This window comes from Coturnix japonica, chromosome 3, assembly GCF_001577835.2.
Source record: "Coturnix japonica isolate 7356 chromosome 3, Coturnix japonica 2.1, whole genome shotgun sequence".
Lineage (NCBI taxonomy): Eukaryota > Metazoa > Chordata > Aves > Galliformes > Phasianidae > Coturnix > Coturnix japonica.
In genome coordinates, this window is record NC_029518.1 from 5,304,991 (window position 1) to 5,328,393 (window position 23,403).

The 23,403-nt window shown below is 37.4% G+C and overlaps 1 protein-coding gene across 6 annotated transcripts in view; it reads left to right on the plus strand.

Moving 5' to 3' along the window:
* Positions 1–23,403, plus strand: part of USP34 (ubiquitin specific peptidase 34) — a 130,595-nt gene that overhangs the window by 77,018 nt on the left and 30,174 nt on the right. For 5 of the 6 annotated variants that reach the window (XM_015856756.2, XM_015856753.2, XM_015856751.2 and 2 more), the window contains exons 34-50: positions 420–620; positions 1,955–2,037; positions 3,310–3,350; positions 4,191–4,315; positions 5,344–5,496; positions 8,042–8,146; positions 9,228–9,283; positions 10,301–10,421; positions 14,092–14,275; positions 16,942–17,105; positions 17,827–17,892; positions 19,803–19,949; positions 20,038–20,094; positions 20,190–20,267; positions 20,955–21,049; positions 21,999–22,171; positions 22,697–22,850. In XM_015856756.2, coding sequence (XP_015712242.1) covers positions 420–620; positions 1,955–2,037; positions 3,310–3,350; positions 4,191–4,315; positions 5,344–5,496; positions 8,042–8,146; positions 9,228–9,283; positions 10,301–10,421; positions 14,092–14,275; positions 16,942–17,105; positions 17,827–17,892; positions 19,803–19,949; positions 20,038–20,094; positions 20,190–20,267; positions 20,955–21,049; positions 21,999–22,171; positions 22,697–22,850 — 2,003 coding nt within the window. The remainder of the gene's footprint in view (positions 1–419; positions 621–1,954; positions 2,038–3,309; positions 3,351–4,190; positions 4,316–5,343; positions 5,497–8,041; positions 8,147–9,227; positions 9,284–10,300; positions 10,422–14,091; positions 14,276–16,941; positions 17,106–17,826; positions 17,893–19,802; positions 19,950–20,037; positions 20,095–20,189; positions 20,268–20,954; positions 21,050–21,998; positions 22,172–22,696; positions 22,851–23,403) is intronic. The other variant, XM_015856752.2, reaches the window with a different exon arrangement.

Consider the following 23,403-nt stretch of genomic DNA (forward strand, 5'->3'; position numbering starts at 1 on the left):
GATTGGTGGTTTTCATCTCTGTCAAGTGTTGTTACCATGCAAAATGGCATTTTGAAATACTATGAACCATCCATTTGTGATGAAATGTATTCTGCTGGAAAGCACTTCTGTATGTCATGCCCTGTGCTGTAATTGAATACAGTGTATTATTTCCTCCATGTTATTTCATGGATAGAATAATACAATATCTTCAATGCACTAGTTAGTTGGACTAGATCATGAAAAAGTTATCTCTGTAAGAAGTTGTTTATTTTTTTAATACCCTTCTTCCTTATTGTCTATTTTTGCGAGGTTTTGCCAGTTAAAGTTCTATCTCATTATCCTTTATAGCTTGCTTAAGTTTTTTAATTTCTAATTCTGTAGTGGGAGTAAAACTACTGGAAAAATACTGAAAAAAGAAAAATTCATTGTATTCACAGTGGCAACTGGACTGCCTTGCTTGCTTGCTGAAACTGATATGCCAGTTTGCAGTTGATCCTTCAGATCTGGATTTAGCTTACCATGATGTCTTTGCCTGGTCTGGTGTAGCAGAGAGTCACAGAAAAAGAACGTGGCCTGGCAAATCAAGGAAGACTGCAAGTGACCATGTGAAGGGCCTTCACATACCTCGCTTAACAGAGGTGAGGGAGAAATATTGTGGCTGTTTTGTGAACTTCAAATGACTTCTTTGTTGTGTGGAGCCTTGATTTTTTTTTTTGTAATAAAATAATGTTGTGAAGAAGTTATTAAAGCCTGAGCTATATCTTACATACTCTTCTCTTTTAAAATGTAGTCATTTAATGTTATTTGTTTTAACCCTGCCAATTTTAAAAGCTGGAGTCAAAAAGCTTTTTGATGATTGGTGAGTATGTAAAATGGGAATTTCAGAATTCCAGTAGTATATCCCTGTCTCTTAGATTTTATTTTCAAAACTAATTGTTCCTGTTTTCACTGTAACCTTCTAAACATGCCATCCTTATCCTCAGCAAATGCATTTCAGCTTCCTTTAGTGCAAGCTAAGTGTAGAGTAACTTTTACTAAGGATCTCTGAGCAAGTGTATGATAAACTTACCTAAACCTGTAAATCTTCCTCCTAGATTTTTGCATGCTAATTTCCAAATTTAGACCAAGCCTCATACTTAATCAACAGTATTTTGTTGTCAGATGGCTGGAGATATAGCTGCTGTTAACTGATTGCAATTGGTCCCAGGACCAACTGTGGTTGCAAGATGAGTAGACTGAACTTAGGACTGTAGCATAACTTCCCGTTTGTCACTATTAAGTGTGAAAAGACCCTAATTATTCTATAAAGCTGAAATAATTTTGATAAAATAGATATCTAAATTGCCAGAGCTGCTATTGTATGTGGAAATTATTGAATGCATTAACTTTTTTTAGAATTAGACATGTGTATTAATGCTGTTAACAGTATCTAAAACTAGGTTTAAATTTGTAATTGTCATTTGTGGATATTTTTGATTGCAGAAGTTGTGCTCTCTAAATACATTAGCAGTCTTCTTTTCAGACTTTGATATGAAAATTCTCTGCAGCCTGTCAGAAGCACTATAGAGATTAAGAATTTAAATGGACATCAGTGTATTGTTACAAGAGGAATTTACATATCCAAATTTACTCCTGACACTGTTTCCTATTGCCTGAGATTTTGAAAGGAAGTTACTCTGATTTAAAGAACTGTACTGTTTTGTTTTTTTGTACCAGAAGGGTTGAATAAACAATTTTTCCACTTAGTTACATTTACCCCTCTGAGTTAAAGAATGTGAGTTTAGCATCTGGACCTACCCAGTGAAATACAAGATTTTAGATCTGCTTTAATAAAGAAGAGAATATAACCTTTAACTGTGGAAATGTTAAAATTTCTCTTGCTGTTCCTCCTTCTCTGCAGGTATTTAAAAACAGATCAGAAAGCTTGTTGTTATATTAACTGTTTTTTTTCTTTTGACTTCAATTTTTAAAGGTGTTTCTTGTACTTGTCCAGGGAACCAGTCTGATTCAGCGACTTATGTCAGTTGCTTATACGTATGACAACTTGGCACCCAGGTACAATATCTCTTTATTTTTGTTATAAAGCTAGTAAAGTGTGCACATTTTTCTTGATTGTGTTAAGTGGAACAATTAGCTTTTCCAGTTGTAGTTCCACTTAAAATGTGTATCAGAAATTTAAGTCTGTAGTTATTAATTTGCTTTTCTTAGTTACTTCTTTATATAGTTACTCTCAAGAGCAGTGGAGAGAACTCTCAGTGGTCATCGACAATAGGACAATCTCTGAACTAAACAAGCTTCCAAAAATAATGGGGGGGGGGGGGGGAAACAAAAAACACCCATTGGTCATGCAGCTAAGCAGCCACAGAATTGTTTATTTAACCAGTTGTTCCCCAGGGTGTGTGACATGGAGCTACCAAATATGTACAGGACGCTATCATAAATTCTAAAGCCATATATGTGCCTTTGTTCTCACTGTAGCATTTGGCATTCTCAATTCCAGGGGATTATAAAAGAGATATTAAAATGAATTCACTTTTAAGGTGCTTTGTTGTTTGCTGGCTTTGATTTATTTCTCCCATTCTGATGAGATTAGCTTATTACTGTTAAAATTCCTGTTATTTTACTGAGTGTATATGCATGGAATGCAAAATTTAACCTTCAGAATACATATTGCTACTAGTGATTCTTGCCTTTTATCCTGAGCAAAGCAAGTCTCTGTAAGACTGTATTGTGACAGAGTTGGACTGATGCTGATGATATCAGTTTTTAAACAAAATTCAGTATAAAATTACTTATGTGACTCCAAATAAGATGTGATGTGTTTTACCGTATTTTCAAAGGATTAATAAGGATATTTAGAGCATTTTCAGCCAAGTCTACCACCATGCCTAAGTTTAGCTGAGCTAAAAGAGTATTTTTAAGTACATAGTATGTTTTCTGTTTCATAACCTTTTGCTGCAGTTTTAAAAATAAGATAAGCACTTAAATTTGTCTGAAGTTCAAAAGATTCTTTCAAAATGTGGTTCCCCATTATAAAATCTGGCTTTCTTCTGTGTGGGTCTGTTCTTGGTTCTGTTTTATATGCTTTTGTTGTTTTGTTTTTTTCTTGTAGTCAGTAAAGCTTTAAGGGGGTGTATTTGTAGATCCTGATAGCTTTATTATTACTGCTGGTAGTGAATACTGCAAGAAATGAATCTTTGTAGAGTTAAACTATTAGTTTCTTCATGGGTACTTACAAGTAACAACGGTTTTTCTCCTACATGCTTACATTTCTAAGTATGTTATAATCTGTGATGAAGTTCAAATGGCTTTCTTCTTCCTGTCCAGGGTGTTGAAAGCTCAGTCTGATCACAGATCGAGACATGAAGGTCAGTGTTGCAAGTTAGATTATACTGTGAACTACTAATAATGAAAATACAATCCAGATCAACAGACTGTTTGGTTTGTTCCTTCATTAGTGTGCCGTATAACTGTATTCCTTGGAACAATCTGAGTGAGAAAACAGAGGTCCAAGAAAACTTGCATGTCTATCCTTGCAAGTTTTCCTAGAAATTGTTTATACAGTTGACATTTTTTGTGTTAGACATTTCTTCATCTCAAGAAAACTGGCTTTTGATGAGAAAATCATCAGTATTCTTCTCTTCCAAAGAGCAAAATTCTCTGGTTTACAGAAGTCTTGTGGAGGATTCCCAGAAAAGGTCTAAATGGCCTGTGCTAGATCAAGTCTGTATTAGAGTAATCACGCAAAACACCAAGACACTGTGCATAAATACAGGTAGATCCTCCTAGGCTTATACTTTGCCTTTGATGTTTTCCTCTTGTTCTGTCCTACAGATAGATATTTATGACATGAACCTGAATTCTTTGTTGGTGCTATGTGTTGTACTGAAAACTTTTAGTTCAGGGCAGTATTTGTGTTAAGACCTGATGTAGCCCCTCAGTGAAGTACCAGCTCATCACTACTTAAAAATAGAGATGCAGAAGGGAGTTGTGCCCCAGACTGGTATTTGGCCGCAATAAGTATGATCAGTCTTCAGTAGACATATTCGTAAAATTCTTTTCTGAGATCTTATATGCCAATAAGGATTTAGGCCTTATGTGTTAATATGATTGAGGTGAATGTCATATGTGCTGGTTCTATGCAACTCTTCAACATAAAAAGTTTATTTTGTTACAGTATTATTTACTTTCATCTGATTTTCTTCTAGTGACACATTATTCAATGTGGCTCTTGGTGAGTTGGGCTCACTGCTGTTCCTCAGTAAAATCAAGTCTGGCAGACAGTGATTATTTGCAAGACTGGCTAAAGAAACTTACACTTCTTATTCCAGAGGTACGTTAAAGAAGAGATTATATTATTACTCATTAGTGTGTGATATGGGTCAAGCTTCCATTAAATTCAAAACATATTGTTTTCCACTGAAAGTTGAGAGAGCAGAAACTGACTCAGTTACTTGCAGTCCTGTTGAAGAGGTAATAATTTGTTATTGAAGTACAGTGTAAGATGGCACATTCCAATCAATTTTTAAACTCCTATCTTAGTTCTTGGCTTCTGTTTGAAGTTAATTCTCCTGTTGCAATTCATCAAAAATTTCAGGGTGATGCCCTCTTAACATGGATTAAATATACTTCTGCTGCTAGGGTTTTTTTTTTTCAGCTATACTCTTTATCACAAAATAAAGTGAATGAGAGTTCATAGAAAGATGTTTGTCATCAACGAATCTTTGTCTGACCTTAAGTAATGTTCTCTGTGGTAGGGCTAACTTGAAAATTGCATAATGACGTGCATAATTGAAAAATTTTGTATTTACTCATGATTGCTTCAAGTTTTGATATAGACACGATGAGGTGATTTATTATCTTTTACTTTATTACTCAAACCACTGACAAAAATCTTCTATGCTCTCACCATTTAAAAAACCATGTAAGAAGTGAGTGCAAGCTTCCAAAGCTGCATTAGTCTGCGGATTTTTTTTTATTTTTCATAAGAAAAATAAAAGAAATAAAATACTCTCCAGTGAAATTAAACAAATGAACCATATAATTTGTTATGAGTAAGTATGGATCACACAATCAAACAAATGTTCATACTTCACCCAGGTGTGACATTGCCTAGTTTAGGAGCTGGCTATAATCTTCACTATTAAAAAAAAAAACAAACTTTGTCAGGAGACAGAGGGCACAGACAGATTGGCTGTTGTATTGCAAGGATGTCTTTTGTGTAGTTGTTTTTAGCAGGACATGCTGTCTTGAAAACATGATAGGTATTATGAGAGAAACTTAATTATAAAACTACAAAAATCTAAAGAGAAACAGTCTTCTAAGTGTATGTAATCAGTTCATTTATTTATTTTGACAAAGACTGCTGTTCGTCATGAATCATGCAATGGTTTATACAAGTTATCTCTTTCTGGTCTTGACGGAGGAGACTCAATTAATCGGTCCTTTCTGCTGCTGGCTGCATCAACGTTATTAAAATTTCTTCCTGATGCTCAAGCTCTGAAGCCTATCCAGGTGAGAATTTTCAGGAATTACGAGATTTGATCAAAGATGTATTTAAACTTGCATTTGTTTATATGGAAGGAGAAAAATGGTAGAACACCATCATTGTTTTCTCTGACATACTGTTTCAGATACACTAAAATATTAAGACATTTGATTCATACACTTTCAGAAACATAACAAGTTAGTTAAAACTGTGGCAGCGCAGTAATGTAGACCTTTCTTGTGCTTGGAGAAATGTGAAACAGCACTTTGAAGATGCTTTTGTTCTAGAAGTCGGTCATCCACATAAGATACCATAAAGAAATAATAGTCATGTTTTCAATAAGGGCTCCATCTTCCTTTAAAACACAGGTTTTAAAGGAAGCATCTATACTTGAAGATTGCCTCCTTTGGAGTATTTGGTGAGCCCTGATCCTTGGAAAGGAGTAAGCAGTTCCTTCTTTATTTGCCAGATAGTGAGTTCTGCCTCTTGGGTGATCCAAAACTGGTTTAAAGCAGTTGTATCTGCTGCCACCTATCTTTACAGGCATGCGTATCAAGGAAGGCTCTGCTCACTTCATCTGATGTAAATCTGAAGGAGAGCACTTCATGGAATAGTTTGGATTAAAAAGGGACCTTAAAAATCATCTAGGTCTTCCACCGTGGGGTGGTTGTCGCCCACTAGGTCAGGCTGCCTTGGGACCCCATCCAGCCTAGCCTTGACTGTCTCAGGGGATGGGGCATCCACAGCTTCTCTGGTCAACCTGTTCCAGTGCCTCACCACCCTCTGAGTAAGAAAAAACTTCCTTCTAATATCTAAGCTAAACCTCCTCTGTTTCAGTTTGGAAGCATTCTTGCTCTGCCTGGCCTGTTGCTATCAGGCCATGTTAAAAGTCAGGCTCCTTTTAAACGCTGGGATGCCACAGTGAGGTCTTTTATGGAGCTTTCTTTTCTCCAAGCTAAACAGGCCCAGTTCCCTCAGCCTTTCTTCTTAGGTGGGGTGTTCCAGTTGTCTGATGGTCTTTGTGGCCTTCCTCTGGACCTGCTCCACCGCTTTCATGTCATTCTTGTGCTGGAGCACCAGGCCTGGATGCAGCACTCTGACTGGAAGGGGACAGTCCCCTCCCTTGCCTTGCTGGCCAACAGCCTTTTGATGCTGCACAGCATGTAGTTGGCCTTTGGGGCTGTAGGCACACATTGCTATCTCATGTTCAAGTTCTCATCCACTGGAACTCCTAAGTCCTTTTCTGCAGGGCTGCTCTCTAGGAGTTCCTCGCTTAGTCTGTACATGTATCTGGCCCAGGTGCAACACCTTCCACTTGGCCTTGTTGAATCTCATTAAGTTCTCGGGGATGCACTCCTCAAGCTTATTCAAGACTCTTTGGATAGCATTTCTACCTTCTGTTGTGTCAGTTCAGCCTAGTGTCGTCATCAGACTTGCCAAGGGTATGCTTCTTCCCACTGTCTTAAGTCACTACCATAGATGTTAAAGAAAGCTGGTCCTGAGACTGATGCCTGGAAGACCCCGCCTGTGACCAGTCTCTTCCTGGGCATTCATCTGTTGACCACACTTCTCTGGCTGCCACCATCCAGCCCATTCTTTATCCACTGAATTGTCCTGCCGTGTCCTCCAATTTAGGGTTATCCCTAAATGTGGATGTGGTGCGTGTCAGAGGCCTTGCACAAGTCCAGGATGATGACATCAGTTGCACTTCCTTTGTCTGCTTTGCCTACTGATACCATCGCTCCATCGTGGGTGTCCACCATATTGGTCAAGCATAAACTTGCCCTTGTTTGAAGCCATTCTGGCTGTCTTGGATCAGCTCCTTTTCTTGCATGTGTCTTAAGAAGGCTTCCAGGAGGATCTCTTGCACAGTCTTGCCATATGCAAACATAACACTCACCATCTTACAGTTCTCCAGAACTTTCTTTCTATTAAAACTTGAAATGAAGTTTTCTTAATTCCTATCAGCAGAGACTTCTTCTGAAAGCTGTGACTGTTTGGATATGTTGGAAAGTGACTTGGCAACTACATCAGCCAGTTTTTTTCCAGACTCTGAGGTGCATGTCATCAGACCTCATACGTAGGCTTAGTCACATTCAGTCTTACCAGGTGGTCTTGAACATACTTTCTTCTTCAAGTGGGAGATGTGTTGGTCTCCCATCTCCCACCTAGAGGCTTAAGGACTAGGGAGTCAGGGGGAGCCTGAATGCCAGTGAAGACTGAGGCAAAGATATTGTTCAGTATCCGCTTTCTCATTGTCTGTTGTGGCCTTTTTTCTAATTTATCAGAAGGGGGGTAGTCTCTCCTTGCCAGTGAATTGTGAGGACAAATTTAATACTATTCTAATTTCTTCTTAACATTTTGGCAGATCATAGTGACTGTCTTAGAAGAACATTGCTAAATATTTCAGAGGAAAAACTAAGTGTGCACTGGTGCAATTGTAAAATATTCTTCTGCGGGTTTGAGGAAGGTAATGTTCTTGGAACAGTTCGTGCCTTTACTTCACTGTTTTATTACAGTTATTATAACAATTGTTAATACATATTTTAAAAAAGCAATTTCTCTTCACAGATCGAGGATTATGAAGAAGAACCAGTGCTACGGCCAGGTTGTAAGGAATATTTTTGGCTGTTGTGCAAACTGATTGATAACATACATGTCAAAGATGCAAGTCAGGTAGGTTTTGCTTTGCAGTCTGAAAAACGTTTGTTTTTTTAATTTGGTTATCCAGGTTACTTTTACATGAGTGTTAGTGGTTTTTAATGAAGATATAGTGAACTGTGAGGAACACCTCTTGGGTCATTCCCTTCACTACTTTCTGATGTATATTTAGCAGCTCTTGACCAAGAAAAGCTACAAGGCACATGTATTGCAGAGCTGAGAAGAGGGGATTAGGTGTTTTACACAAGGAGAGTGAACTATGTGAATCTGAGACACAGTGAATATGGTTATTACTAGGAGAGAATGGTTGTTGATAATTTCTTCACTGTCTAAAGAGGCAGAAATACAAGACAAAAAAAAAAATTACTTAACAGCCAGTTAGCTGTTATGGTCAGGAAAACTATCCTCATCTTTTGAGACACTTTTAAAGTGCCTTCTGCAGCTGTTTTTACTAGTTGCAGATACTGCATTAATCTCTGATTTATTCAGTGCTCTGACTCTATTCTGGGAAGTAAAGAAAGGTAAAGCCTTAATCCCATTTTCTGCAGGGTTGAAAAAGTCTTGCCTTCCTTTAACATTTTATCCAACCAGAGGCCATAATTTTGTCTCCCTTGGCTTTCATCCACTCAGTTTCCTTCAATTTACATTTTAGTAATTCTCTCCTGCTTTTTGCTCAAGCAAGAAATGATACCTGTTTTTTTGAAGCTTCAAATGACTAAATGTGTATATCCCTCTGAGAAATAACAAACGTTTTTCTTTTAAGTAGTACTATTCAGTGTTTTGGATTTTGTTGTTTTTGTTGTTTTTTTTTCCCAATATGACAGAGTATATTATCAAGATCTTGAATTGAAGGAATAATTTCAACTCCACATTGCTGATTTTAAAAAGCAACTGTATCGTGTTTCTAAAAATGTATTAAAATGTTATTACTAAAACATTAAAAAGATGAGTTTTCATTGTCCCTGATATTCTGTGTATGCTAACGCGTTTTTTATCCAAAAGCATAATCATAGTTTCAGAACGGGCTTGCAAGTTGTAATTCTTAAAGTACATCATTCTCTTGCATTTAAATTGCATTATGTTTCTTTTTAATCAGACCACGCTGCTTGATCTAGATGCGCTAGCAAGACATCTCGCTGACTGCATTCGGAGGTATGGTTTGGTAGCAGTAATGTCTTTTATAAAATGTATTATATGTATGTCTCGCTCCAATTCAGGAGTGAGGCAAGGTTCTTTTGATATGTTATGCCCGGCATGAGATTAAGAAGAAAAGCATTCAAATGTTGACCCGACCAGTTTATTAGAAATAATAGACAGCAGAGGTGATGGGGAAAGGAGAGCGGCGAATACCAAAATAAGGGTGATGGGGACAGGAAAGTAGGCGATAGAAAAAGTAGGAAAAGAGGCAAGAATTGCTTAAAAGCGGGGAATAGTCACCACCTGTATGCAGCAGCGTCCCGTTGCACGTTGTTTCATTGATCTGGGGCAAAATAGGTGTAGAGGAGGGCAGCAGCAGAGTGGCGGGCTGCAAGCAGCAGATCAGTTCAGCGCAGAGCAGGCGGTCTGAGTAGCAAGGTCTCAAGAAACAGAGTCTCAAGCAGCAATCCCAGGAGAGACAGTAGGCAGCAGTAGGACGACGGTGGAGGAATCAGAGGTCAGTTACCTAAAAGGTTCTTCAGCATGCAGGCATCTTCTTCAGCATGCAGACGTTCACGTAGAGAGGCATCTGATGACAGAAAGCCTCCTTGTTTCCGTAGTGAGACATCTGGTGTCAGAAAACCTCAATTTGGGGTTTGTACGTGCCCTTTTTATCCTTCTTCCCGGCCTTCGAGACATTTCTGGAAGGCTCGGGTCAGAGTCCTGTGAATTCCTTAGAGATGGCCATCTTCCTTGAGATAGGCCCACACAAAAAGACCACTTTAGGGCCATTAATCTGCATCTTATCTCCCTTTCTAGCTCCCCAACTTTTCCATCTCTTAAACAAAGGGATTTTTTCGAACCTCTGTGTGTCTCAGACAAAGGGAGTTCCTAGAACCTTGGCCAGGACTTGCCTGAACTTGTCCATTTTAGCAAACTTTGAGACAATAGTGTAAAAAGCATGGCCTCTTACAATGTATTGTTAGTGAAACAAATAGTTTTAACATTTCTTCTATATTTGTTTATGTGTAGCAGAGAAATCCTTGACCATCAAGATGGCAATATAGAAGATGATGGACTTACAGGACTGCTTCGTCTCTCTACAAGTGTTATTAAGCACAAGCCACCCTTTAAATTTTCTCGTGAAGGGCAGGTAAGAAAAGAACACTGACAAACTGTGAAGACTTGTAGATAGCATCACCTTACTGTCCTTTTTTCATGTCACCTTTTTCTCTTTGTCTTGGTTGCAGGGCTCTTTATTTGAAGGTGTCACTTCTAGCTTTGGGTATTGTTGATTAGAACATACGTATCTCTCATTCCTTTATTTATATATAGTACATTTAGTCTCTTTCCTTTCTAAATATATTTCATTTTGGGATAGAGTTCTTATCCTAGTGATTTGCTATATTAACTAGCTTAAAAATCTGCTTTAAAAATTGCTGCTTTTTAGCTGTATCCTGGGATATTTCTGATGTAAAAATAGTTTTGAGACTCTGTGCTTAGACAGTGGCAAATGTGTTACAAAATGTGCTACATTCTGCCTGTAGAGACAGTAAGCTGAGAGAGTGGTCAGGCAGTGGAAGCAGTTAAACAGTTCTTGCTGTGTATTGTTGGGCCAGGCTATGTTGGGAAGAGAGATTGTTGTCTGAATATTGAAGTGATTTTGCCAGGTCCATTGGATAAGCAGATACTTGCATGTAAAGCCATCTGTAAAAGCTGACTTCAACTAACATGTTTTTCTTTCCATAAAATAATTCCAAAAGTACTATTATTGTCTGCACTTCTTAAAAGTTTTAAAAGACTAGTATGTACTGCGCTTAGAATTTGTGTATTCCAAATATGGAGGGGTTGCAAATTAAATTAGAGCAATAATTCACTTAATGGAGTGCAATTTGGAGGGAAGATTATGTAGAAACTAGAAGAGGTGGGCAAAGATCACATTTATGTAGATCGGACGTATGAAGAGTATGAGAGGAATACAGAATGGAAGCCTAACTAGATAGTAGTGTGCTGTACAGAATCTTAAAAAGCATTGCTTGAGTGCAGTATATCACAGGGAGGCCAAAAATTTGTTTGTAAGAATGGATGAGTGTCAGCAGTGTAACACACACAGTGAACTTACCTAAAACAATTTGGCTTTGCCAAGACACAGGAACCAAATAGATTGCCTAAGTCGTGATCTAATATCTTTTTTTTTTTTTTTTAATGCTATATAAAGTTAAGAATACTTGAACTGCACATTATAAAGCTCATTGTCTGATAGTTATTTCACTGAGCTATCATAGAACTAGCAAAGAGTTTTGTACTGTGTTCCTTGTAATGGAACAGGACTGTGAAACCCCATGTTTCCCTCTGAATAACAGCTGGTTGTAAGAATATCCAGGAAAATACTCTATACTGGCAAAATACTGAAGTCTTACCCAGAGGGCTCTGATGTTCTGCATGTGCCGCTTTTTTCCCTTCAGATTACTTGGGAAGATTTTGTTGGTGATGTTTTTTTGTTTTGTTTTTTTAAGTGATTGTCAGATGTTATCAATCAAGGTCACATTTTGTGACAGCAATAGATAGTCATTCCACGTTTTTGTTGTTTTTGTAGATAATCACTATCTACCTTATTTCTAGTTTCTGGTTTTCTTTCTAGTACAGTTGAGTTTTTGCATATATCCTCTTCCCTGCTTCAATATGTGTCAGGTTTATTCAGACAGGGAAACAATAAGAGGGAAAATTAGAAGATCTCTGAAGTGACTTATTTTCTAGTGTTAAAGACTACAGTTAAAGGTGACTGGTGTGTTAGGACACCTGTTTGAAAAAGGCTGCAGCGCAGCATTAGGATATTGCAGCTGACAGCACAGTCCAGAACTCTGTGTTCTCTATGCTGCTGGTCTGCTGATGAGCTATAGCTGTCTACACCTGGCAAATATTAGAAATAGAAAGGAATCAGACTCGATGAGCACTTAAGATCATAGCATGTCCTGAGTTGTAAAGGACATACAAAGATCATAAAGACTGAGCCTGGTCTCCACTTAGGACTGTTCAAAATTCAAACTCTGTTTGAGAGCAGTGTCTAAATGTTCCCTGAGCTCTGGCAGTTCAGGATCATGGCCACTGTGCTATGGAGGTTGTTTTATGCCCATCACCCTCTGAAGAAACTGAAGCTGAAGAAACCCAGGCACCTTAGCTACTCCTCATGCTGTTCCCTCAGAACGTTCCTCAGCTTTGTAGCCATTTTTTTGGTACTGTCTAATGTATTTTGATGTCCTTATGTTTTGGTGCCCAAACCTGCACAATGTGCTGGAGGTGGGGCTGTGTTACTTCCAAGAAACAAGTATCCATTTATTCCTAATTTTATGTAGAGTGTGATTTAAGCACATTTCCATGTTGTGGAGAAATCTGGAACTATCTTGGCTGGGAGAAGACCCGTCAGTGCTTTTTAGAGATAGACAGGTGACAGTTGTTGCAAGATTTTACGTTAGTGCCATAGGAATTTCTCTGTACAGTGGAACAAAGCTATTTTTTTTACGCTGATTTTCTTGTGTACCCTGTAGGAGGCCATCTTTTGGAAGAATTTAGATTTTGTTTAGCTTTTACATTAGCAGCGTGGTCTTAACCTCAGAAAGCTTCTTAGCTGAATATACCTGAGTAGGGAAATCTAAGATGATGTACAGTCAGCATGAAGTATAATGGTGGTATTGGCATTGTGTACTCTACAAATGGGAAGAATTCCATCCCTGTGAAGTTGAAGAAGCTACACGTAGAGTAATAATAAATAGATATGTAGCCAAAGATAAAAGAGAAGATTTATTGTCTGATCGTGTAGACAACTGACGTGATACACTTTAAACATGACTTAATTAAATACAATTTGTTAAGTTTGCAGCCATTTTATTGCAACACTGAACAGTATACTCTGATTCATCTCATCAGCTCTGGGCATAAATAATGCAAATGAATTGCCGGTTGTTGAAGTGATTTTGCTGAAGTACTGCTTTTTAAATTCTGTCTAATTTCTTCTTTCTTTTTCTCTCATTATACCACTTAGATGACTGATTACTAATGACCACTTTATAGCTGAAAGGTGGAGGGGAGGCTCTTCACCTTTCTGTGTTTATTTGGAAGTGCTGCAGTTCTAGAAGCCTGTGACTACCCTTTTTTACATAGATTGTCATTTTTTCATCATCTTTTTAATATATTGCTTTTGTTATAATTTTGTCAAAATACATTGACTCAACATAAGAAAAAATACTGAACTTTAAATGTATCCAACTCAGTTTATTAGTGTATTAATCTTGAAAGCTAAACATCAGTAAAGTTGTATGTTGTCCAGTGGCAGCATGACTGTGCATAGTTACACTTAGTGCCTTTTATAGTTCAGGTAAAATTCCAGGTAAGAAAGAATGCAAAAGTATACTTGCAGTATATATGATATATAATTCAATGCTTGTTTTGTGGTTAAATAGTGATTCATGAAATCATGAAGTTTACATGCTGTCTACAAGCAACTAGTCTTAGGCATTACTGAAAATGCATGTATGTTATTGGTCCAGGTGACTTATCAGTCATGAATTAAGCATATTCTGTCATTCTTTTCCAGTGGAAATGTTTCTCTTTAGGCTGTGTTGTAAGTATATTATGTAATATAAAGAAATTTATGTGATTCAAAGGAAATTGTTCTAATTTGCAGTTCAGAACTTGTGCAGGAGTCAGAAGTTCTGTATGTGATAAAGTCCAGAAAGTCTATAGAAATTTCTTGAATATTGGTAATGGCTATCTTCTTTTAAGATTGTATCCATACTTCTAAGCCTGCTGACTGAATTGTTTTACAGGAGTTTCTGAGAGACATCTTCAATCTTTTGTTCTTGCTGCCAAGTTTAAAAGATAGACAACAGCCAAAATGCAAGTCTCACTCTTCAAGGGCTGCTGCATATGACTTGTTGGTAGAAGTGGTAAAGGGGTCCGTTGAAAACTACAGGCTACTCCACAACTGGGTTATGGCACAACATATGCAGTGTAAGAACCTTCATTCATACATAGTTTTCAAGTGTTTTGTGGGAAGACTTTTCTTTTGCATTTTCTGTTTGTTTTGGTTTGCGTTTCAATTTCTGAATTTATCAAGTATTGTAAAGAAAATGGGATTATACTCATTATATGAACTCCTGCTCTGAAGACTCTGCATGTTTATGATTGTTATACTGAGCCAACACTGTGAAAAGTAGTGAGAGCATGGAGTTTGTTTTCTCCTGAAGTGTGTCTCTGTTTAATGACTAATAATAATGGGCTGTTGAGAATGCTTAGGGGGAAACAAAGAAGTTTAAAGGTAACACTGCATGTTTTTTTGTTTGTTTGTTTAGCTTAATCTGGATTTTTGTACTTGCCAGATGTAGTAGTAAAGTAAGACATGGCTGCCACTAACACTTCCTTTAAATCCTTTCCATTTGCAGTGCTACTAGTTAGTTATCCATTACTTGCAGTAGTGTCACTGCGCAGATGTAGGCATCATTTGTTCTGTCTTGCCATTCTACTTAGTAAAATGTTCCTTACTGCTTTTACTAATTTCCATCATGTTCTTGGTTATAACATTTTCATTTTGCAGCTCAGTGGAGAAATTTTCAGTCATGGTCATCATCTAGTCTGACCACGTGTTGTGCCTTCTGTTCTGCAGCTTTATTCCTCATACTCCTAACAAATTGAAGCTAGGATGTTCTTTAGAGATTCCTTTAAATTAAATGCTGCAATATAGTGCAGTTTTGAAAATGTAGCTTGTTAAATGTTACCTAGTTTATGGCCCTTGGGACCAAGTAATTTCTCATGAGAAATTTCTTGCAAAATTCCTGGAAGCCCTTTGCCACATACGTGTGGGATACTCCAGGTGTTCTAACGAAATATAAAGAAGTCATCTGGTTTTTTTGTAATTGCAATTTGATGAATCATGGTTGAGAGGTGGGCCCCGGCCAACCTCATGAAGTTCCACAAGGACAAGTGCAAAGTCGTGTACCTGGGTCAGGGCAGTCCCTTTCCACAGGTTGGTGGAAAATGACTTGAGAGTATCCCTGAGGAGAAGGATTTGGGAGTGTTAGCTTATGAGAGGTCCAGCATGAGCCAGCAGTGTGTGCTTGCAGCCCAGAAGGCCAACTGCATCGTGGGGTCTGCATCAAGAGAAATGAGACCAGCAGGTCGAGGGAGGTGATTCTGCTTCTCTACTCTGCTCTTGTGAGACCCCATCTGGAGTACTGTGTCCAGATATGGAGTCCCCAACACATGAAGGGTAGGGAGTTGTTGGAGCGGATCCAGAGGAGGGCCATGAAGATGATCAGAGGGCTGGAGCACCTCTCCTAGAGGACAGGCTGAGAAAGCTGGGCTCTTCAGCCTGGAGAAGAGGAGGCTTCGAGGAGAACGTGTAGTAGCCTTCCAGTACCTGAGGGTGTCTACAGGAAAGCTGGGGTGGGACTATTATAAGGACATGTAATGACAAGATGAGGGGAATGGTATTAAACCAGAAAAGGGTGAATTTAGACTAGATACTAGGAAGAAATTTTTTACTGTGAAGGTGGTGAGACGCTGGAGCAGGTTGCCCAGCAAGGTTGTGAATGCCCTCTCCCTGGAAGCACTCAAGTCCAGGCAGGATGGGGCTGTGGGCAACCTGTTCTAGAGGGATGTATCCCTTCCTATAGAAGGGTGTTGGAACTAGATGATCTTAAAGGTCCCTTCCAACCTAAACCAGTTTGTGATTGTGTGTGATAATGCCATTCTGAAATGAGCTTCTCTTCTGAAAATAAAGATCTCACTTCATGTGGGATTAGTAAAATGCAGATATATATTTTACTCAACTTACATCTTTGGGTGAGGAAACAATGTTTTGCTTTCTTTCAGTGTAACAGGGCAGTACATGTGAATGGGTATTAGAACTAAATTTGTGCCCTGGGGGAATGACTAATATGACCTTTGAGTGTCTGTGTTGTACATTACTAATTCCCAGCATGTTGTCAGTGTTGCTTGTTTAGGCAGTGTATGTGTTGTGAGAAAAAGAGCATGTGCTATGGTTGGCTGAGAAGCTGTTTTGCTTCCATTTTAGTTAAAGTTTTTGCATGATTCCCTAATAGCAGCACTTATTCATAATGCAGTGCATTTAATGGAAAACTAAGGAGAAGAGATAATTGAATAAAAAATGAGAGACAGCAGTAAGACTAGAAAGTAAGTTCTAATAAGCAGACTTAGGGAGAGTAGCACTGCAGAGAGAGAATTTTTTTCCTTTGTACTCTTTTCAGTGAAACAAAGCAGCAGTGAATGCTGAGATTTATAAACTGAGCTTTGGCTAAGCACTTAGTTCAACAGAATGCCTGCTTTCCTAAAGCATCATTTTTCATATCACCTGTTTGTGGTCAGTGATCAGGAGACAAAATTCTAGATTATTGTGTGGATGACAGTGTTGCCTTGAAGTTGTTAACAGCAAGAGGTATAAATAATGATAACTTAAAAAAAAAAACCCAAAATTACTTTTCTGATGTACCCATAATGCATTTTCTTAAAGCGTGGATTCCGTCTGGCTCATGTTTGATGCAGAATGCAGAAACTGAATGTATTTTAGTAACGTAAGCGTACAGTTCTTAATTTCTCTTCTGTTTTTGGAAGTTAACTTTTAATATTTCTTTTGTGCATCTGTGATTCGTACTTTTCAGCTTCCCATGCACCTTACAAGTGGGATTATTGGCCACATGATGATGTTCGAGCTGAATGTCGATTTGTGGGGCTGACTAATCTAGGAGCAACCTGTTACTTGGCATCAACTATTCAGCAGCTGTATATGATACCAGAAGCCAGACAAGCAATCTTTACTGCAAAGGTATGGCTAGTATCTTACATTCCATATTTGGATTTTGTTAGAAGTTCAAATGTAATGCCAATGGAAAGGCTGATAAAGTATAGATTTGACTTACTGTTTACAAACTAATATTTCTTCAACACTTTTGTTTACTTTTTGGTTGGGTTCTTTTGCTGATGTCTAAGGTGAAGAGATTCTAAAAAATATGTATTTGTAATGCATTGTATTGTATGCAATTGTTGGTGACCTCATCATTTTTTTATTATAATTAACTTACTTGTAACTTAACTTCTTCTACTAATAGCCATTTATAAATAAAAACAAGAAGTAAACTATAAAAAAGAAGCTGCTGGCCTTCAAGTGCAATATACTCCATAGAGGATCAATCAGAATTCCCATCTGCATCAATGAATTGGGGGGAAAAAAAAAATCAAAGGTTACCGTAGTCTTTTCTGATAAATACAAAAAGTTCCTAATTGAAGTGAGTTTTTAGAAAATGGAGTTAACTTTTGACACACTTGTAATGTTGTCATTGCCAAAAAATTCACAGGAACTGCTATATATGTGTGTAAAATAATGTACTGTGTTCATACACACTGTTGTTTTCCTTGATTATAGTAGAGGTGGCCTAGTTTGCTTTTGTTTCCATTTTATTAATTTAAAATATTACTACTTCATCTTAAGGGCTGTTTTGGGAGGGTTTAAGCAAAAAGTAAGGCTTTCTTTTGTCAATTTCTTTCAGTATTCAGAAGATATGAAACACAAGACCACTCTACTAGAGCTCCAGAAAATGTTTACATACTTAATGGTAGGTGCGAAAGAGCGTATTTTATGAAGTATCCTATTTCTTTAAAAAAAAGGAAAAAAAGGAAAAATGTAGTTACCGCTGTGTGTGAATTCTCGGTGGCATTGAATCCTAAGTTGATTGTCTTAACTGAAATAGTTTTTAACCACTTGAAAGCTGTAATTCAGTAAATCCGTATAAGCTGATCATAAGTATATTATAAGTATTATAAGTATAATCATTATAGTTTTTGTGAAGGGGCAGTGCAAATCCTAATCATAGGCCAGCACTTGGCCTTGTTGAACCTCATCCCATTCACCTCAGCCCAAAGATCCAGCTTATCTAGATTCCTCTGAAGGGCCTTCCTGCCCTTGCAGATGACAGTTGGGAGGTGGTGTCAATCTGCCTGAGGTTCTGAGTCCTGCACTTAGGCCACGTAGCCTCATCCAGCGCTATAAGCTTGGGGCTGAGTGGCTCGATGACTGTGATAAGGAAAGGGACTGGGGGGTGTTGGTTGATGCTTGGCTGAGCATGAGCCGACAGTGTGCCCAGGTGGCCAAAAGGGCCAACAGCGTCCTGGCATGTATAAGAAAGAGTATGACCAATAGGAGCAGGGAGGTAATCATCCCTCTGTACTCAGCGTTCAGTTTTGGTCTCCTCAGTACAAGGAAGACATTGAGGCTCTGGAACACGTCCAGAGAAGGGCAGTGGAACCAGTGAGGGGTCTGGAGCACAGGTCTTATGAGGAGTGGCTCAGGGAGCTGGGATTGTTTAGCCCGGAGAAGAGGAGGCTCAGGGGAGACCTCATTACACTGTACAACTTCCTGAAGGAAGGTTATGGTGAGGAGAGGCTTGGCCTCTTTTCCCAGGTAACAAACAGGACCCGAGGAAATGGCTGCAGCTTCTATCATAAGAGATTTAAAGTAGACATTAGGAAGAACTTTTTCTCTCAGAGAGTGGTCAGGCACTGGAATGGCTGCCCAGGGAGGTGGTGGAATCGCCGTCCCTGGCAGTGTTCAAGAGGCGTCTGGATGAGGAGCTACGAGATATGGTTTAGTGGTTTGCTGTAGCTACAGTAATGGGAGGACAGTTGGACTAGATGATCTTGTAGGTCCTTTCCAACCTTGTGATTCTATGATTCTAATGTCTGTTGTGGCCTCTTTTCTAATTTATCAGAGGGCGTAGTCTCCCCTTGCCAGTGAAATGAGAGAACAAATTTAATACTAATTTCTTCTTCTGCTTTGTCTACTGGTACCATCTTTCCTTCATAGATGGCTACCAGATTGTTAAGGATTTATTATTATTTATATATTTACAAAGGACTTAGTTCCAACCAGGTAATATGGTGAGGAATGGCCATAAGGAAACACTTTATGGCCACGTGTGATACAAAGAAAATTATAGGCATGTCAGTTTTTGCAAGGATACCGTTCTCCTGTGAACAGGTTCTGTATCTTCAGCGTGCAAGACATTGGAATAGGTAATACATTATACAACAACTTTTTAGAATTCAAGTTTTTTTCTCTGACTGATCTCTTGCATTGGATAACTAGATGTAGTTTTTATTAATTACGTCAATATCTAAGTCTACAGTGTTCTGAAATCCTTAAGTACTCTTTGATGCTTATAGTACCATATATTGTATCTGAGTAGATAGTAAAAGACCTGAACATTTCATGTCTTTGGTCAGGGATTTGTTAATGATGGCTTCCTTTATTAAATATTTTAAATAATATCTTACTTATCATTATTAATAATGAGTATCATAATGATGGAAGTTTAAACTTATTTTTCCACTGTCATGTACTTCTAAATGTTTAGGTAACTTTGTTGCCTAAGATATGTATGTTGACATTTGCATGCCTATGTTCGGTATATCTATGTAACATAAAAGTGCAAGACTTTGTGGTTTATTTAATATTTTTTTCCTAAAGGAAAGCGAATGTAAAGCATATAATCCAAGGCCCTTTTGTAAAACTTATACCATGGATAAGCAGCCACTGAACACTGGAGAGCAGAAAGATATGACTGAGTTCTTCACTGACCTGATCACAAAAATAGAAGAGATGTCTCCAGAACTGGTGAGTTATTGAGAGGTAGCAAAAAAGAGCTTGAAAAGTTATGGATTTGCTCAAATATCCTTAACATAAGTTATTAATTCGTTCACAGAAAAACACAGTGAAAAGTTTGTTTGGAGGTGTTATTACAAACAATGTTGTTTCCTTGGTAAGTAATTTTTCCCTATCCTTATGTTTTCAAGATATTTTTAACCTCTCAAAACAGTTATTTCATTGCATTTCTCTTACATTGCTGTGATTTAGGATTGTGAACATGTAAGTCAGACTGCTGAAGAGTTCTATACAGTAAGATGCCAGGTAGCAGATATGAAGAATATTTACGTAAGTAATGCCAGGTTCAAACGGATTAAAATAGATGGCAAGTGTAAAAGTGTAATAGGAGACTTCATATTAAACATGTAGTTGATATCTTTTTCTGTGCTGTAGTTTAGGTACTTCTAGGTTGATATTATGCAATAATTCAGTAAAACTGTTTCATGTTTTCAGTGCAGTGTGCTCTTGGAATGGAATAAAGACTGTGTTACTAGCAATAGTCATACTCTTGTGTTTGAAAAATGTATGAGAACAGTAAAAAAAGATTTTATTACATATGTACTGCTGCTTATTAAGTTAATTTAAAACTTATACCAAGGTAATTTTAGGTTACTGGGTTTTGTAAATAAGTATTCTAATCCCCACACTTGGAATTTGGATTTAGAGCACCTGAATTCTTTGGGAAAGCTCAGAATATTGAGTGCCATTTACCTGAATTCTCTTCTGAATTTTGTGTTTGGGTTTCGAGGAACTGATCTTCCTCTAATAATGTTGTACTCTTCAGAAGAAAAGTTTAATAGCATGCTTTCTTCATACTTGTTTGTCACATATGATGAGTTATTTAATGACTTGTGGATATGTTGATTAAACTTGCTGTAAGACTAGGAGCGAGGTTTTGAAAAGCAGACCCTGTAAGCACAAGAGATAATATCTAAGTTAAAAATGAACTCCTTCTGTATTTGTTATTATGCATAGGAATCTCTTGATGAAGTAACTATTAAAGATACCTTGGAAGGCGATAACATGTATACATGTTCTCATTGTGGGAAAAAAGTGCGAGCTGAAAAAAGGTAAGTATAAGAAATATTGGTGAAAATAGAAATATTTTTCTGATGTTTCTTTTTAGTAAATTACAGAAATTACCTTTCCTGCTAGATTAATTTTTTAGATGAAACAAGACTGTGGTTTCACTCATTTTACTATTGTGAAAGCCTATGATGATATGGTCCTTATGCAAAGTGAGAACTTTACTAAGAAATCAAATTTTCAAAACAAAGGCATCTTCGAAGATGATCTGCTGGACAGCAAAATGTTCAAGACCATTTTTATGTAAACAATAACAAATACATTGACATCAGTAACTTGAAATCTTTTACTTGTCCAGTTTTTAGAAGATAAATTATTTCAGCATTTCTTCAGTGTTTGTGTTATTCATTACATAGGATAATTGTGCAGGTTTCATAGTAGCCCGAAATTTCTATGTCTAAAATAGGTATTTTAAAATGTTTAAATATTTTTAGAAGTCTGTTAATGAACAGAGAAATAAAAATATTGCCTTTTGCTTTTACTGGAACTAATAAAATGTAATTCTTAGAGATGAAAGAACTCATAGTTGATTTAGTAGCTATTATAAATGAAAGTAACCTGTTTAGAAATCATTATGTTTATGAGGTATATTGCAAGATTTGTAAAAAGTTGTTAGTGACAGGATAGCAGTTCAGTCTGGTGAGGTTTCCATTGTTAAATTCCTTCATAGCTCATTTTACTGTTTTAGGAAACTGACACACACAGTGAGCAAATTCAGTCCCTTTTCCAAGGCAAAATGCTAAATGAAATTGTTCAGTAAGCTCAATTTGACTTTCCTGCTGCCAGTTACATTACCCTACTCAAAGGCATTATAATTGCTGAATTTTATATGCATGTGATTAATATGTATGTGATGTTTGAAGTAAATGTGTTGAAAATCTTTGTGAAAATACAGGTCAACCAACTAAATCACAACTGCTTTAAATCACTTAGGGCATGTTTTAAGAAACTACCTCGTATCTTAAGCTTCAACACTATGAGATATACATTTAATATGGTAACTATGATGAAGGAGAAAGTGAACACTCATTTTTCATTCCCTCTGCGTTTGGATATGACACCATATACTGAAGATTTCCTCATGGGAAAAAATGACAGAAAAGAAGGTATACCTCCTAGAATTGTAATGCTTGTGGACAATTAAGTTGTTTTAAAAGAAAATCAAAAGGTTTTTTTATTCACCCATATTCTGAAAGGCACACATTTTCTTTAGTGCAGAAAGACCTGTTAATTATTCTTGCTTTTGTGTGCAGTTCATTTTGAACTATGAAGTTCATTTTTAAAATATGGGGTGGTTACAAATAGTTGTACATAGCTTATCACTGGCCTGTTTTGATTTTTCAGAGTAATGGTTGAACTTCAGGAAAGGGCTGACTGATACCATTGTAATTATGGTGTGCAAACTTGTTAGCTCGCATCTTTTTAGTATAGTGATGCTTTGCAAAAGTAACTTGCTTTAAGGGAGCTGAGACCTATGCTCTTTGTTCTGGATATGGACTTTCTGGCTGTCATTGTACTCTGCTGAAAAGTTAGGACAAGTTTTAAGTGTAACTGCGGGTCGTGTTTATGTAAGATACAAACATGGAAAGTCATATGCTTAGTAAATAATACTCAGTGTTGTATTATTTAAGGTTTTAAGGAAGACTGCGAATATTTGAAAGAAACTGAGAGTTACGAGTATGATCTCATAGGTGTGACAGTTCATACAGGAACAGCAGATGGTGGACATTATTACAGTTTCATCAGAGATATAGTAAATCCCCATGCTTACAAAAACAACAAATGGTGAGTTATGCAAAGCAAAACTCCATTGATTTGTATATCGAAGTAACTAAAAATTATTGATTTTGCCAACAGTGTTCTGTGTGCAATGGGTTCTTCTCAAGAGCTCAAGTTTTTGGTATTTGCTATGTGTATGTATGTTGATCTACATATACCTGTTTGTGTGCTGTAGTGGAAGTAGCTGTGGAGAGCCTTGGCCACTGGCAGCAAGAGAATGCCAGGCTAGGGCTTACAGGAGTGCCAAGGCTTGGTTTTTGACATGAGTATTGATGACTGTATTTTATCTGTTTCAGTGCGTATGAACAGTAAGATTTAATAGATCACCCTTCATCATAAAAGGGGTCATACAGCTGTATTAATGATTGCAGACTTCATTCCTTTTAATTTTGTCCATTTTCTGATGTTCAAAACAACAGTTCGAATTTTTCTTCCCTTTAAACACACTGCATTTTGTATGGAAGATACGCTATTGGCACTTACGTTCATGTCTCAGATTCTCAGCAGAGGCCCTGCAGTAAGAGACGAGATTTCTTCTTTCCCTGTTCTCCTTAGTAAC